The sequence below is a fragment of the Propithecus coquereli genome, unplaced genomic scaffold, assembly GCF_000956105.1.
Source record: "Propithecus coquereli isolate 6110/MARCELLA unplaced genomic scaffold, Pcoq_1.0 Scaffold92, whole genome shotgun sequence".
In the NCBI taxonomy this organism is placed as follows: Eukaryota; Metazoa; Chordata; class Mammalia; order Primates; family Indriidae; genus Propithecus; species Propithecus coquereli.
The window spans coordinates 1,640,172-1,656,082 of record NW_012155507.1 but is presented as its reverse complement, the minus strand read 5'-3'; the positions used below and the strand labels follow the sequence as shown (position 1 = coordinate 1,656,082).

Below are 15,911 nucleotides of genomic sequence, written 5' to 3'. Positions count from 1 at the left end.
GAAAATTTACAGGGCTATATTTCTGTTTAGAGAATGTCACTTTTCAGAGTGGTAAAATGTTTAAATGGAGGCCAGAATCATGCAGAGAGGCCACCTCTTTGGAGCCAGCTATTGCAGAAGTATTAGTGAGAGAGCTTCTTAGCCTAGAGCAGAGGCAGTGGGCATGGAGATGATGGAGATGAGTAGGGGATGCAGGACTAAGTGATGGATTGGAAGTAGGGGCTAAGAGAAGGGGAGATGGCACAGATGACTCCTTGGTTTCTGACTTGGGTACCTAGGTGAATGATATTATTGCTGAGATAGAGGAAACACTGAAAAAGGACTGAGTTTAGGTGTGTTTTGTTTTGTTTTACTTTGAGGAAGGGGTGTTGGAGGACTAGATGGAGAAAATCGTGAGATCGGTTTTGAAACTTTTGAGTTTGAGATGCCTTTGAGACATCCTGAATAGGCAATTCAGCAGATAGGCTCAGAGGATAAGTTTGGGTTAGAGAAAAAAAATGTGCGAGTCATCTGCATATTGTTGGTTATTGAAGCCACAGGGACAGGGCTGACATTGATTAGGTGTAATGAATCAAGTAGGAAGAGAGGAGTGCCTAAGACCTATCCTTGAAGAACTATAACATTTAATGGTGGGAAGAAGAGAATGAGCCTACAGAGGATATGGGGAAACAGTGACAGAGAGGTGGGGCAGAGGTATTGGGTATGAGAAACTAAGAGAAGAGTTTCAGAAAGGAAGGAGATGGTAAGCAGTATTGAACAGGTGTTGAGAGGTCAAGTATGTTGAAGTCTAAAAAAATACCCTTTGAATTACAAACATGAAGCTGACTGTAGCACAAGCTCTGTTTTGGTAGATGGGGGGAAGTACAAACCAAATTGTGATTTGAGCTGAGGTGAGGCAGTGGAGATAGTTATAGAAGCCTGACTTTGGAAAGAGATGAGGGTGAGCTGGAGGGAAATGTGAGATGAGAGAGTTGTTTGTTTTAATGGGAGAGTCATTAACATGTTTAGAAAATGATGGTGGGAATCTTCTTGAGAGTAAGAGATCACATATACAAGGGAAAGTTGGGATAATCAATAGTGAATTGCATGGTTGGAGGAACTCAAAGTAGCTAGGAGGAACAGCTTGTTTAATGGGAGAATAAAAGAACTAAGTATATGTATATATTTGGTACTGGAGAGGTGAGTAAGTTCTGATTTGATGAATTTTCTTATGTCTCTGAGATAAATCAGCTGAGAGTGAAGGAAGAAATTAGGGCTTTGAGGAGAGTAGAAAGGTTGGAAAAGTTATTACAGTGTGTGAGACATGTTCCCCTGCACTCCTATTTTTTTCACATAAATTCTTCCAGATGAGCTATAGAATTATTTTATCATGTTCCTTCTCCTCCCTTCCCTGCCCTACCCCTACATTTTTCTGAGAATTTGAATGAGATTTCTTTAAAGTTATAGATTAAGTTAGGGAGAATTTATTTATTTACAATATTTAAAATATCTGTTCCAGGAACTGTATTTTCAGATCCTCTTTTATGTTCCTCAGTAATTTAATAGATTTCTTATAAATCCTGCATTTTTTTGGTTAATTCCTATGTGGGCTATTATTATTATTGCTATAATTATTGCTATAATTATTGTTATAAGTAGGTCTTTATTATATTTTCTAAAGAATTTATTTATTGTTGATTCATTTAAAAGCTAGTTATTTTTGAATATTTACTTCATAGCTATATTCATATATTGGTTCCAGTAACTTTTTAGATAATTTCTTTGTATTTCCAGGTGAGCAGTTTTGAATTTGAGATATATCATTGTACAGATTATGGTAATCCTAATATTCATGCCATTATTTCTTGTTCTTCTAGTGGATAGAACTTTGCAAACAGTGTTAAATAACAGGTGCTAGTGGACATATTTGACCTGTTCCTTACATTAATGAGAATACTGCTACTGTTATAACATTAAGTATTATAATGGCTCTTAATTTTGATAGAACTTAATTATATCAATGATGTGTTCCTATGTTCCTCTTTTACTGGATATCTTTGTTAGAAATGGATGTTGAGTATTATCAGAATCCTTTTTGACACCTATTAGGGTTGTATTTTTTTCCTTTGACTAATTAATGTGTCATCATTAGGTTCTTAAAATCCTTTTAAATGTTTTACTTCTGGTATATCCTTTTTCCCCCCATTTAGAATGAAATGTTGAAAATATTTTGTTTTTTGTGTGTGTGTGTGAAAAGTATAGCCTACCAAGGAAGAAGGGGAGTATTTTTGCTGAAATATGAAAAAAGTGTGAAACTGTAGGAGAGAAGGGGAATATGGTTGCTCACATATCGCACTAGAGGAGGGGCGGAGATACTTTTCCATGAAAAGCTTCCAAAGCACAGAGATTTGAAGTTCTATAAGTTGGGGAACTTTTTTTTTTTTTGAAGTAAAATATTGAAAGAAAATTATTCTTTTCCAAAGCCCAGAAGATAACTTACTAGATTGTTTTTAAAACACTATTTTAATTCAGCATGTAAAAATACTGTGAATAGGCCGGGCGCGGTGGCTCACACCTGTAATCCTAGCACTCTGGGAGGCCAAGGCGGGCGGATTGTTTGAGCTCAGGAGTTCGAGACCAGCCTGAGCAAGAGCGAGACCCCGTCTCTACCAAAAAATAGAAAGAAATTAATCGGACAACTAAAAATATATAGAAAAAATTAGCCGGGCATGGTGGCGCATGCCTGTAGTCCCAGCTACTCGGGAGGCTGAGGCAGAAGGGTTGCTTGAGCCCAGGAGTGTGAGGTTGCTGTGAGCTAGGCTGCCGCCACGGCACTCACTCTAGCCCGGGCAAAAAGAGTGAGACTCTGTCTCAAAAAAAAAAAAATACTGTGAATAGTTCATGTAGAATCTCTTACTATTTTGCAGATAAGTTTTATATGATTGGTTGCCATTGAGAAATGTTATAAAAATGTCTTTTCAAGTGAAATAAATAGGAGAGCTAGTATAGTGCCTAAAGGAAGTAAGTGAGCTGTATTATAACTTATCCTATTTATCCAACCTCACTGCATTTAGCATTTCTTAAACTCTCATTATTTGTAGAGAAATTATTTAAATACAGGTTGAGTATCCCTAATCTGAAATCCACAATGGTGTAAAATCCAAAACGTGACATTTAAAGAAAATACTTACTGGAACATTTTAGATTTCAGATTTTTGGATTAGGGGATGCTTAACCAGTAAGTATAATGCAAATATTCAAAAATCTGAAAAAATCTAAAACACAAAACACCTCTAGTCCCAAGCATTTCGGATAAGGGATACTCAATTTATACTGGTGTGAAGGGCATATAATAAGTAGATTATATTTCAGTTATGGAGAAAGTGTCTTGTGAACTTAATAAAGAATTTTGAAGACTTTCAAAAAAGCAAAAAACAAAAATATTGATATAATACAGTATATATATCAATAGTTGGAATTAAATAGTATTTTGAAAGGTTAGCAGAAACAATATAATATCATCTAGAAGAGATACTATGCTACTGTTAAATTTTGGAGCTTTTTGCTGTACAACCTCTTCCAGATGATGTAAATTTTAACTTTTTATTATTAGTACAAGTGGCATTTGTTAATACCTGACATTCTTTGTGCTGCCTTTTTTTTCTATTTGGTTACATGTTTTGACTAGAGTGAACATACCTTTTCATTGAACTTCTTGTTGTGGTTTCTACTTGATCTCTTCTTAAATATTTATATAAAGCCTTAGGGTAATTCCAAGTTCTGAAGATTCAAGCTGTCAATACATAATTTCACAGTGTTAATTAGCATTTCTCCAGTTTTTATCATACTTGAAGCATTAAGCAAATGATTAATAATGGTGAATAAGGCGTTTTTTTTTAAAAGAAGCTTTTCAGTTCTGTGTTAGATTAGTATGTTGTATGCTCTAAAATTGAGGAAAATTTTAAGGTGATTTGTTCTTTGTTAATATATTGTGAAATTTATTAATGAAAGTAAATTAGCTTTTTTGACACTTCATTTTTCTTTTCCCCAGAAAATATGTAGCATGTGAACATGGATAGGTTTCTGAACTTTAAATGAAAATTTGACCTTCCAGAGGGTACTGTAGGATATTTTCTGCCAAAAGAGAGGAATGCATTTTCAGAAGTGTGAAAGTTGGACGGTGCATTGGACTAGATTAGGAGGTTCAAAGCTAGTAGGATATGTGAAAGCAAGAGCTACAGAGAACTACACTAGCCTCGATCATTAAATCCCTTCCCCTGATATTCCTAGTCTTTGCTTTTGGTTTCTAGTGCCTGCTCTGTCACCAAGCAGTTGCATGATCATGAGCAGATTATATAAGCTTTTTGTGCCACAGTTTCATCAACGCTTCACTTAGAAAAATGCCTATCCTACCTATCTTTTATAGGCCTTCTGCAAAGTTTAAATGAAATAGACAGTATATGTTAATTGTGTCTTGAAAAATGTATGTAGCTATAAAATGTAATGATGGCAGCAGCTATTTTTCCTTTTGCTTCTTTTCAAGTCTCTTAATCTTACTCTTGATCCCAGCACCAAATGAAAAGTGGTCCTTCTCATTTAGATCTCTCTCCTACCCTTCATAAACCTCAGCCCTCTTTTCTTCCTCTTATCTAACCATGTGCCCTTCACTCAGTCTTGGCTTTCTTCTTTGCCCCTTCTCCCACTATTATCTCTGGGTAGTCCCCTCTGCTAGCAGTGGATATTCATCTATTCTTTTGCCAAACCAGGAGCGTCTCTTTGAAAACCTTTTTTAATAATCCGTCTGCTTGTTGTGATAATGGCACAAATAGGGTCTTTTCAAGAGCCTAGTGGAAGGCATAGAAAGAGGTTAAAAGGTGTAGCCTAGGAAGCCAATCTTATTTGTAATAAAAAAAAAATAGCTACTATTTTAGATATATCTATTAACTACTAAATATGGTTTATGATAACTTTGACATCTTATTGCCCTTTGCTTATATTTAGTCTTAACAGTTCTTTCTTGTAAGTGCCTTAAGTTCATTAGTTTCAAATATACGTAGTCAGGTAACATAGGAGCATGACAGACCTGGGTTTAAAATCTGGGTTTGTCACTTGAAAATTGCAAAATTAGGCCAAGTTCTTTTAATTCTCCATGCTTTAATTTCCTCATCTGTGAAAATAGGTTTATAATCACCTCAGCAGCCTTTTGGTTAGGATTAAGTTAATTACTGTTTACGAAAACACCTAAGACAGTGCTTGACACACAGCAGGTGTTGTAAGAAGTGTTAGTTTTCTTTCCCTATCACTGTGGGATTAAATAGATGTACTATTTACTTACGTATGTTGTTTGTTTTCTACATCTTTTTTTTTTTTCCAGAACTATTCCATGGCAGTATATCTTGTAAAACAGTTGTCCTCAACAGTTCTTCTTCAGAGGTTACGAGCAAAGGGAATAAGGAACCCGGATCATTCTAGAGCTTTAAGTACGTATGATAAACTTATTTCATTTATGCAGCTGAACTGTTTTGTCAAAGGTTAGAGTAGTAGTTTCTCAACTCAAGAAATTTTAGGTTTTTTTGGGGTTTTTTTGCTAGAGCCTGTTGTAGAGGATTAAAAACACTGAGAACCTTGTTTTGTGAGCTTGTAAAATGAGACCTGAGAATGGTTTTAATATCCTCGTCATAAACTATATTTTATAATCTATATTTTACTGATCTGAAAATTAACTTTGTAAAGCAGTGCATGTACATGGAAGAGTATTTTGTTCCAGCTTCATAAAATAAATCAATGTTTAAGAAATTCTAGGAAATGGGAAGGAAATCTTGGCATAAATTTCAAGAAAATTATTTTGTATTGGAGGTTTATCCAGGAAAGATGTATAGGGTTATTATGGCTATACCCCCTGCATTAACAAAATAAAAAGAGTTAGTGGGGTGGTAGAAATAATAGTGATGTGGGTTCTGCCATTAATCAATATGTGGCCTTGGACAAGTCACCCTACTCCTGAGTCTCATATTCTCCATCTGTAACAAGGTGTTTGTACCATGTGGTTTCTAAAGCCTCTCTAATATCTGGGTTCATAGGTGTGAATTCCTGGGTGGTTCATTTTGATGTGTTGAATTTGAGATGTAAGATCTGCTAATGTGCTATTCTGGCCTCAATTTTTAAGGGTTAAGGCCAGAGGTCAGGTAAACTAAGTCCTTCCTTTATTCTCGTCTTTGTGAGAGAAGGGTAGATTCTTCATGGGTGTATTTGGGGGTGAGGGCTGGGTGCTTAGGGAACAAAACTTTTACAGGCAGGGTTTAGATAGTTATCCTTTAAAGACTCTTGATGTGAGTTGATTAACTATGAGATTTGTAGTTAGGAACACTGGTGGAAAGAACTAATAGCAGGGCCAACTTTTCCTCACACTTCCTTTTGTAGCTTAGATTTTATCCTTTTATCTAACCTGTTTCTATGCCAGATAAAAGATCCCACTACCCCTGAATATCAATATGCCCTTAATAGTTTGTGGAAGCATTTTTTGTATTAAAATGGCCCTTTAAAAAATGCAGGTAATCTTGAGTCAGAGGAAGCACACTTTTGGCTAATGCCTCTGTAGGCATGCATTGACAGATGATGGAGAGCTGGAATGACAGCACTGGTTTGGGATCTGCAGGAGTGGAAGCACCATTTGGCAGGGATAAGGAGATAGTAGGGATCCTGAAAGAAGAGAAGGGACAGGCATCCGCCTTGAAGGAGAGTGCAAGAGAAGAACTTTACTTTTTTCATAATCTTGCTAAAGTTATTCCTGGTCATTCCATTGAGAATCTTTATATTTGCTTCACAGTGTTAGAATCTCAGCTAGTCAGAAAGCATTATGGAATTATGTGAGCCTGAGTGGAAAAGGGAATACCAAGAAACAAGGCAGATAAAGCTGTTATATTTAGTAACAACAGCAACAAGGCAAGCTGTCTTTGCTCAAGCTGTTAACTCTTCTCTACTTTTAGCTATAGCACCACCTGGAGGGAGAGTGGGAACATGTGCCTGGAATTATTTTCTCCAAGGAACCACTGTTAGCTACTATTAGGCAGCTTTTACTTAATAGTATTTAGTTCAACTATTTATAGCTATTTATTTCAAAAGCTACTTATTTCAGCTCTTAAATACTGCTGGATGTGGAGAGTAATTGCATGTTGAATGAGATTTTTGTGCCAATTTATGTCTTATCTTACTTACTGGCCAGTGGAACCAATGGGATATTAATTTGCATCCCACCAGGAAGAACTTTATTGTAATGGACTAAATAACAGCTTATTTACCTTTATCTATCTGTAAAAAAACTTTTCTAAGAAATTAATTATGTAATTAAAATAACTTGACATGGCTGGGCACAGTGGCTTATGTGCCTGTAATCCCAGCATTTTGGGAGGCTGAGGCGGGAGGATCACTTGAGACCAACCTAGGCAATATAGCAAGACCCTGTCTCTACAAAAAATTTAAAAATTAGCTAGGTGTGGTGGTGTGTGCTTGTAGTCCTAGCTACTCGGGAGGCTGAGGCAGGAGGATCGCTTAAGCCCAGGTGTTCGAGGCTGTGGTGAGCTGTGATCGCCACACTGCACTTCAGCTGAGCAACAGAGCAAGACTCTGTCTCCAAAACAAACAAACAAACAGACAAAACCCAAACAAAAAGACTTGATAGGGCCGGGCGTGGTGGCTCACGCCTGTGATCCTAGCACTCTGGGAGGCCGAGGAGGGTGGATTGCTTGAGCTCAAGAGTTCGAAACCAGCCTGAGCAAGAGCGAGACCCCGTCTCTGCTAAAAAAGAAAGAAATTAATCGGACAACTAAAAATATATAGAAAAAAATTAGCTGGGCATGGTGGCGCATGCCTGTAGTCCCAGCTACTCGGGAGGCTGAGGCAGAAGGATCGCTTGAGCCCAGGAGTTTGAGGTTGCTGTGAGCTAGGATGACGCCACGGCACTCTAGCCCGGGCAACACAGTGAGACTCTGTCTCAAAAAAAAAAAAAAAGACTTGATAAAAAGTAATGTTAATTATCTCAGATATTTTTAAAGAATAAAATTACTTTCAAATATGTTATTTGTAAGTCATTCTTAACCATATAAATAAATTCTTCTAGCAAAGTTTTAGTAGGTCAAGTCAGGTACTATATTATGTTCTTGAAAGAATAAAGTTGGTAGTATTTAGACTTTTAACAGAGAAATCCATTCTCTGATTCACTTGACTTAATAGGTTTTTGTCTTGTGGTTTCCACCTTTGTGTGAAATTATCCCCTTACAACTATCACAAAAACAGTCTTTTACTAACTCGAGGTCATGTTCCTTGCTCTTCTCCCTTCTCCTTTCAGCATTTACTTCAAACTTTAGCCATAATCTATTCAAACACTATCCGCCCTGTCTCAACACTCTGCCAGTGCAAGAAAATCAGGGCTACAGGATGTGAATTCTCTAAACTGCCTATTTTTTTCCTTAGTCTTAGTGCCACCATAATTATTATTCAACTTATCTAAATTTGCACCTATCCCACTTTATATCCTTCAGTGTCAGGAGGAAATGTCCCTTTTCCTCCTCATAGTTCATCTCTTATTCATTTATTCTTCTCATTCAAGAACTTATATTAAGAGTACTGTGTTTCAGGCATGGGAGAATACAGCTTTAAACATACACACACTGTCTCTGCAAACCCAGAAGTTTGCAGTCTGGTGGGAAAGACAGTCATTAAATAATTGCACAAGTCATTTAATGAGTTACAGTTGTGACATGTGCCTTGAAGAAGATAGACAGGGAACTCTGTAGAGGTACAACAGGGGAACATAGTCCTCTTTGATGTTGTGATGCCTAAGACAAGATTATAAGGATGAGGAGGAGTTGAGCCCCAAGATGGAAAGGGAACATGCCAAGAGAAAAGTCCAGTAGAGCTGGAGTAGAGAGAGCAAAGGGGAAGAGTGGTCAGAGAGATAGACAAGTGTAAGTTCATATAGATGATAGAAAGCCAGGCCGGGTGTGGTGGCTCACGCCTGTAATCTTAGCTCTCTGGGAGGCCAAGGTGGGTGGATCATTTGAGCTCAGGAGTTGGAGACCAGCCTGAGCAAGAATGAGACCCCATCTCTACCAAAAAATCGAAAGAAATTAACTGGACAGCTAAAAATATATAGAAAAAATTAGCCAGGCATGGTGGCGCATGCCTGTAGTCACAGCTACTACGGAGGCTGAGGCAGGAGGATTGCTTGAGTCTAGGAGTTTGAGGTTGCTGTGAGCTAGGCTGACACCACCGCACTCTAGCCAGGGCAACAGAGTGAGACTCTGTCTCAAAAAAAAAAAAAAAAAAGGAAAGCCATTAAAAGATTTTTTAAGCAGAGAAATGACATGATCAGATTTGAGCAATCTGATCCTCACTTTGAGGACTGAATCAAAGTGGGGCAAAGGTGATGCAGTGAGGCCAGTTAGGAACCTATGCACTAGTACACGTAAGAGATGATGGTGTCTTGAACTAAGGTGATAATGATAGAAATAGAAGTTGACAGTTTGAGAAGAACTGAAGAGTAGAAATTGTATTGATATGTGGGGTAGTGAAGGGTCAAGGATGAGTGCTAGGCTTGTTACATAGGCACCAGCTAACATGGTAGTGCCACTTGCTGAAATGGAAAACAGTGTTGAAAAGATGAGGCTGCAAGGGGAGGATCAGAGTGCACTCTCAGACTTGTGTTTGCAATATGATGAGACATCCAGGTGGAGATGCTCAGTAACAGTATTAGGGGACCTGGCTCCCTCATTTATCTGTTCTTTGTCCTGCGTTTTCAGCTTCTCCCTGTTGCAGCCTCTTCCTATTACCCTTCCCTGTCACACCTCTTTCATTAAAAAAAAAAAAATAGGAAAACGAGGTCCCCACTAGGTAAAACTCTGTGTTCCTCTTGTTGTTCTATCCTAATTTCATCAAAGAGTAGTCTATGCTTGTTCTTTTTACCTCCTCGCTGCAACTCATTATGGTCTCTTAACCCCTCATCATTTCATTGACCCTGCTCTTTCTCTTGTCACAAGTGACAATCTGATTGCCAAATTGAAGTTATATCTTTTCAGTTTTCACCTTTGATACTTCTGCATTTGATACCAACCACTTTCTCCTTGAAATTCTCTTCTCCCTCTTCTCTGACCACTTCTTCCTAATCACTTGCCTTCAGTAAATTCTCTGAAGGGAAGCATCCTAAATGTTGTTGTTCTCTGGACTTTCATCCTTGGCCCATTTTCTACGTATTCTTGTGGTTTGAACTAGCACCCACCCCCAAATACATATCTTCATCTCAGACTTCTCCCCTGAATTTCGGACTTGTGACTTGTATTGCTGACTTACTTCACCTTTAAACATTCTGTTGGTTCCTCAAATTCAAGTGTTTAAAACTGAACACACTGAGTACTATCAAACTTATATGCTAAATATTTCTCAAATGTGTCTTCTCTCTATCCCTGCCATTATTGCCCTTGTTAAGGCTCTCACATCCTGCCTTTATTTTAAAAACATGTTCTTAAATAACATATTCCTCGTCTTTCTTGCCTCTTCTTCATGTCTTTCTTCTGTTAGCAACCTATGTGATTTATGCAGATCTAATCTTAGCATTCCCTTGTATTCCATGGCTTCTTAACACCAATGGAATAAAAACTCCCAACTTTGTTAGCATGACATATACAGCTTTCTGTGATATGGCACCTGCTTACTATCCAAAGTCACCTGTATTCACTCTTCTCATATTTTACACTCCAAAAATATGGAATTCTTCTGCCTTTTCCTCCATGTTTTAGTATTGTTCTCTAAGTCTCAGAACTTCCCTGCTGCCTCCTGTGCCTAACTTTAGTATCCTTTATGCTTCACTTTTTTTCCCAGGAGGCATCCCAGAACTCCTAGAATAGATGCGCTGACTTGCAGTTAGCTTACTGAACATAATTCCTTCAGAGAACATCAGAGATAATCTCACTGAGCATCTCTACCCTCTACTATAGTATGAGTTTCTTTGGGCAAGAATTTAATCTTATTTTTCTTTGAATTCCTATTGTTTATCGCAGTGCCTGGCACATAGTAGATCCTCAAATTTTTGTTGAAATAAACTGCTGAAAAGAGGTCCAGAGTAAAAATCAGGTCTCAGTGCCCTTGTCTCTTTGCCTATAAAATGAAATATTGGGCTTAATATGTTTGGTTGTTTTTAGCCTTAAAATCCTAAAAGGCTGAATTAAAATAATCTGATATTAATGAAGATAGAAATTATTTAAAACAATACCAACCCTATTGGAACAGCACTAGCTAATAGAACAATCCATGATGATGAAATATTCTATATCTGTGGGGTCCATATCGTAGCCACCAGCAACAAACATGTGGCTGTTGAGCACTTAAACTGTGGCTAGTGCAACTGAGGAACTGAATTTTAAATTTTATCAAATTTAAATACAATCTCATGTGACTAGTTGCTAACTCTTATAGCTCAATGCCAACAAGGATTTTAAAAAGATTAATTAAGTGATTGATTTTCCAAACCTACTTCTTGGGAAAAACAAGATCAATTAATTAAATTAATTTAATTAATGTGACTAGCTGGAACTTTATTATAGGTTGTATAATAAAATACTGTTACCACTGTAGCTCACTATGTCACAAAAAAATGTAAACTCTCAGATGACTTCCTACATATTTACTAATTACAGTAGGATATATATTATATGTCTTATTTTATTTTTTTTACTCCCTTGCTCACAAAGAAGAAGCACCTTTATTTCACTTACTTTATTTTTCCTTCATACTTTCTTGTAATTAAATTTAGCATAGTGCTTTTTCCCCCTCCTCCTCTGTTTCTTCTTTATTTCTTTTGCTAAAGTTCATTGAAATATAATTTATAGGCAATAAAAATTCATTTGACAGGTATATGCAATCATGAACCACTGCCACAATCAAAATATAGAGCATCCTTCACCCCAGAAAGTTCCTGTGTGGCCCTTTGCAATCCATTCCATCCCCTTAACCATTGATGTGATTTTTGCTCTATAGTTTTGTCTTTTCCAGAATGTCAGATGAATGCAATCCTACAGTACGTGTAGTCTTTTGTGACTGGCTTCTCTCACTTTATATAATGCTTTTAAGGTTCATTCGTGTCGTTAGTTCTTTATTGCTAAGTAGCATTCCATTTATGTACCATAATTTGTTTATACATTTATCAGTTGATGGGCATTTGGATCGTTTCCAGTTTTGCACTATTACGAATAAAGCTGCTGTGAACATTTATATTTTGCATATGGGTACCTCAGTTTTGTGGACATATGTTTTCATTTCTCCTGTGTAAATACCTAGAAGTGGGATTGTTGGGTCATATCGCAATTTCTTATGAAGTGGATATACCCTTTTTGCATTCCCACTAATAATATATGAGATTTCAGGTGGCTCTACATCCTGTCCTCCCCAGCATGTGATCTTGTTGGGCTATGTTTTAATTTTAGCCAAGTAGTCAGTGTGTAGCAATACCTCATTGTGCATTTTCCTGATGACTGAGTTGTTAAACATCTTCTCATGTGCTTATTTGCCATTCTTACAGCTTCTTTGATGAAGCTTCTGTTCAAATCTTTTGCCCATTTTTCTTATAGGTCATGTTTTTTGTGTACTGTGAAATCTTTGCCTAAACCAAAGCCACAAACATTTTCTTCTGTTTTTCTTCTAGAAGTTTTATTGTTTTAGCTCTTAGATTTTGGTCTACAATTTATTTTGAGTTGATTTTTGTATGTGGTGCTGGGTAAGAGTAGAGGTTCATTTTTACCCCCACATAGATATTCAGATGTTCCAACAACGTTTGTAGAAAAGACTGTCTCCCCCATGCCCCATTTAATTACTTTGGTACCTTTGTCAAAATCCAATTGACCGTAGATGTATAAATCTTTTTCTGGGCTTTATTCTTTTCCATTGACCTGTATGTCTGTCCTATGCCTAATCATAGTCTTAATCACTGTAACTTGATAGTAAGGCTTAAAATCAAGGTAGAGGTCTACAGCTTTGTTTTTCTTTTTCAGAATTGTTTCAGCTGTTAAGTCCAGCATGTAAAATGACAATACATAGTGACCACATAGAGTTTATTTGAGGAATACTAGGTTAATTTCAGGATTCAAAACTCAGTTAATATAATTCGCCTTCTCAACACACTAAAAAAGAAAAATCATATGATCATCTCCAGAGACGCAGAAAAAACATTTGGCCAAATTCAACATGTGTTCATGACAAAACTCTCAGCAAAATAGAAACAGAAGGAAACTGCCTGGGTAATAAAGAGTATTTACAGGCCGGGTGCGGTGGCTCACGCCTGTAATCCTAGCACTCTGGGAGGCTGAGGCGGGTGGATCGTTCAAGGTCAGGAATTCAAGACCAGCCTGAGCAAGAGAAAGAAATGATCTGGACAACTAAAAATATATATAGAGAGAAAAAATTAGCCGGACATGGTGGCACATGCCTGTAGTCCCAGCTACTTGGGAGGCTCAGGCAGGGGGATCGCTTGAGCTCAGGAGTTTGAGGTTGCTGTGAGCTAGGCTGATGCCATGGCACTCTAGCCCGGGCAACAGAGCCAGACTCTGTTTCAAAAAAAAAAAAAAGAGTATTTACAAAAAGCCTATAGGTAATACCATCATTCATGGTGAAAAACTTGAATGCTTCACTCCTAAGATTGAGAACAAAGCAAAGGTATATGCTCTCAGTGTTGCCAGCACAACAAGGCAAGGAAGAAACCCATACAGATTAGAAATAATTGTCTTTATTTGCAGATGACTTTATTGTCTGTGTAGAAAAACATCCCAAAGACTCTCCAAATAAGCTACTAGAAATATTATGTGAATTTAGCAAGGTTGGAGAAGGCCTGGTCACTATACAAAAATGAGTTGTATTTCTGTTAGTAATAAACAATTAGAAATTGAAATTAAAAAAATAAGAGCTTACAATAACATCCAAAATATGAAATACTTAAGGTATACATTGTACAAAATATGTGTAAGATTTGTATGCTGAAAACTATAAAATATTGCTGAGAAAAATTAAAAGACCCGAATCAATGGACAGATATACCATGCTAACAGATCAGAACTCAGTATTGTTGTATGGCAGTTCTCCAAATTGATCTATGGATTCAATCCAATCAAGATCCTAATAGGATCTTTAAAAGTATCTTTACAAGAAAGAATTGACTGAGATTGGGTCTATGATGGCAAAGGAAAAGACAAAGATTTAAAAAAAAAAAAAATAGAAATTGATGGACATTTTAAAATAATTCCAAGCTAGGTGCAGTGGCTCACATCTATAATCCCAGCAACTCGGGAGGCTGAGGTAGGAGGATCCCTTGTGCCAGGAGTTCAACACCAGCTTGGGTAACATGGTGAGACCTTGTCTCTTAAAACAATAAATTAGAAAATTCTTCCACCTCTGAGAGAATCACATATTATTTTAAGTAACAATAACTAATATTTATCATTAGGTTATTTTAAAACATTTTACATGTATTAACTAAACTTATTTAATCTTTAAAACAATGCTGTGAGGTATTGTATTGTTCCCATTTACCTTATGATTAAACTGAGGCTTAGAGAGGTTAAGTGACTTAACTAAGGCTGAATTCTAACCTAGGCTGTCTCTAGGTCCTGTGCTTTACTACTTCATGTTACCTCTCCAGTTTCAATTTCTAGGTATTAAACTGAGGCTTGTTTTATATAAGGCTGATATGATATATGGTCTGCAAGCTGGCAAACCAGGATTAACAGCATAGTGTGATGATAACTATATTAACCAGGGGGTTTATGCCTTTTTATATGTGAGAGTCAGCCTATAAAATACATTAAGACTTTGAAAATTTGGAATTTCCAGGCCATGAAATGACTTTCTCATCTGATGTCAGAATCACATCTGGAGCTATTTTAAAAACTATTTATTGGTATCCCTCTTCCTATTCTGTTTGAGAAAGCTCTGTAGGTAGTTCTGATGTGTATCTTAGTTGACATTCACTAATTTATGGGAACAGTTCGATAGAATATCCAGGATTTAGACCATCTCAAAAATTCCAGATCATATGGTCACCATGTTTAATAAAGGCAGGATTCTTAGTTCTCATAAATAATTATCAGCCCAACCGACATCTACTCTGAAATTCTTCCTTATCTGATTATTTTTCCCTCTCCATTTTCTTTATGTTATCTGTCTGGTCACAGTTATGCCACAACTCTGAAATTCTGTGATTGAATAATTATATGGTAAAAAGACAATTGGACTTTTTTCTTTTCGTAATTTGAAATTAGAATTAATATGTTTTGTAATATTTATATGAGCTTTCAAAAATTTATAAATATTACTTTTATTAGTTACTAATTTTCTTTAAAATAAGAGAGTCCAAATAATATTAGTCATAGTTTAAACAAAACTACTCCACTTAGAGCCCTCTTACATAATATAGACTTTAAAGTTATTGTGGAACAACTTCTAAAATGATTGGAATATTACATTTACGCATTTCCTGTCTCATTTATAATTTGTGTTGTTGATTGAGATTTTCAGAGATAACAGATACTTCTGGTTCCCAGATGAGAACTATAAAGGATCTTTTCTTAATATGAAATGACTAATAACTGAAAGAGAGTAAAAGAATAGCCATGGAAAAGTAAAATAATTGGTGCTTCCTCTCTTAAGAACCATAAGAAGTTTGAACTGAAAAGACTTAGAGATTATCTAGTGTGGATTCTAATTTTACTATAAGTAAAATGAAACTGAGAAAGGAGGATTGATTTGCCCAAGATAACACAACTAGTTTATAGAAAAATACATGTAAAACTGAAATAATTATATGGTAAAAAGGCAATTGGACTCTTTTCACAATTTGAAATTAGAATTAATATGTTTTACAATAAGTATTTTGTTTATCTGAGCTTTCAAAAAAT

General features: G+C 36.4%; 1 protein-coding gene across 1 annotated transcript in view; it reads left to right on the top strand.

The window, feature by feature from the left end:
• The window catches only part of PIAS1 (protein inhibitor of activated STAT, 1), a 105,634-nt gene that overhangs the window by 67,302 nt on the left and 22,421 nt on the right, over positions 1-15,911 (top strand). The window contains exon 6 of the mRNA XM_012664828.1: positions 5,354-5,510. Coding sequence (XP_012520282.1) covers positions 5,354-5,510 — 157 coding nt within the window. The remainder of the gene's footprint in view (positions 1-5,353; positions 5,511-15,911) is intronic.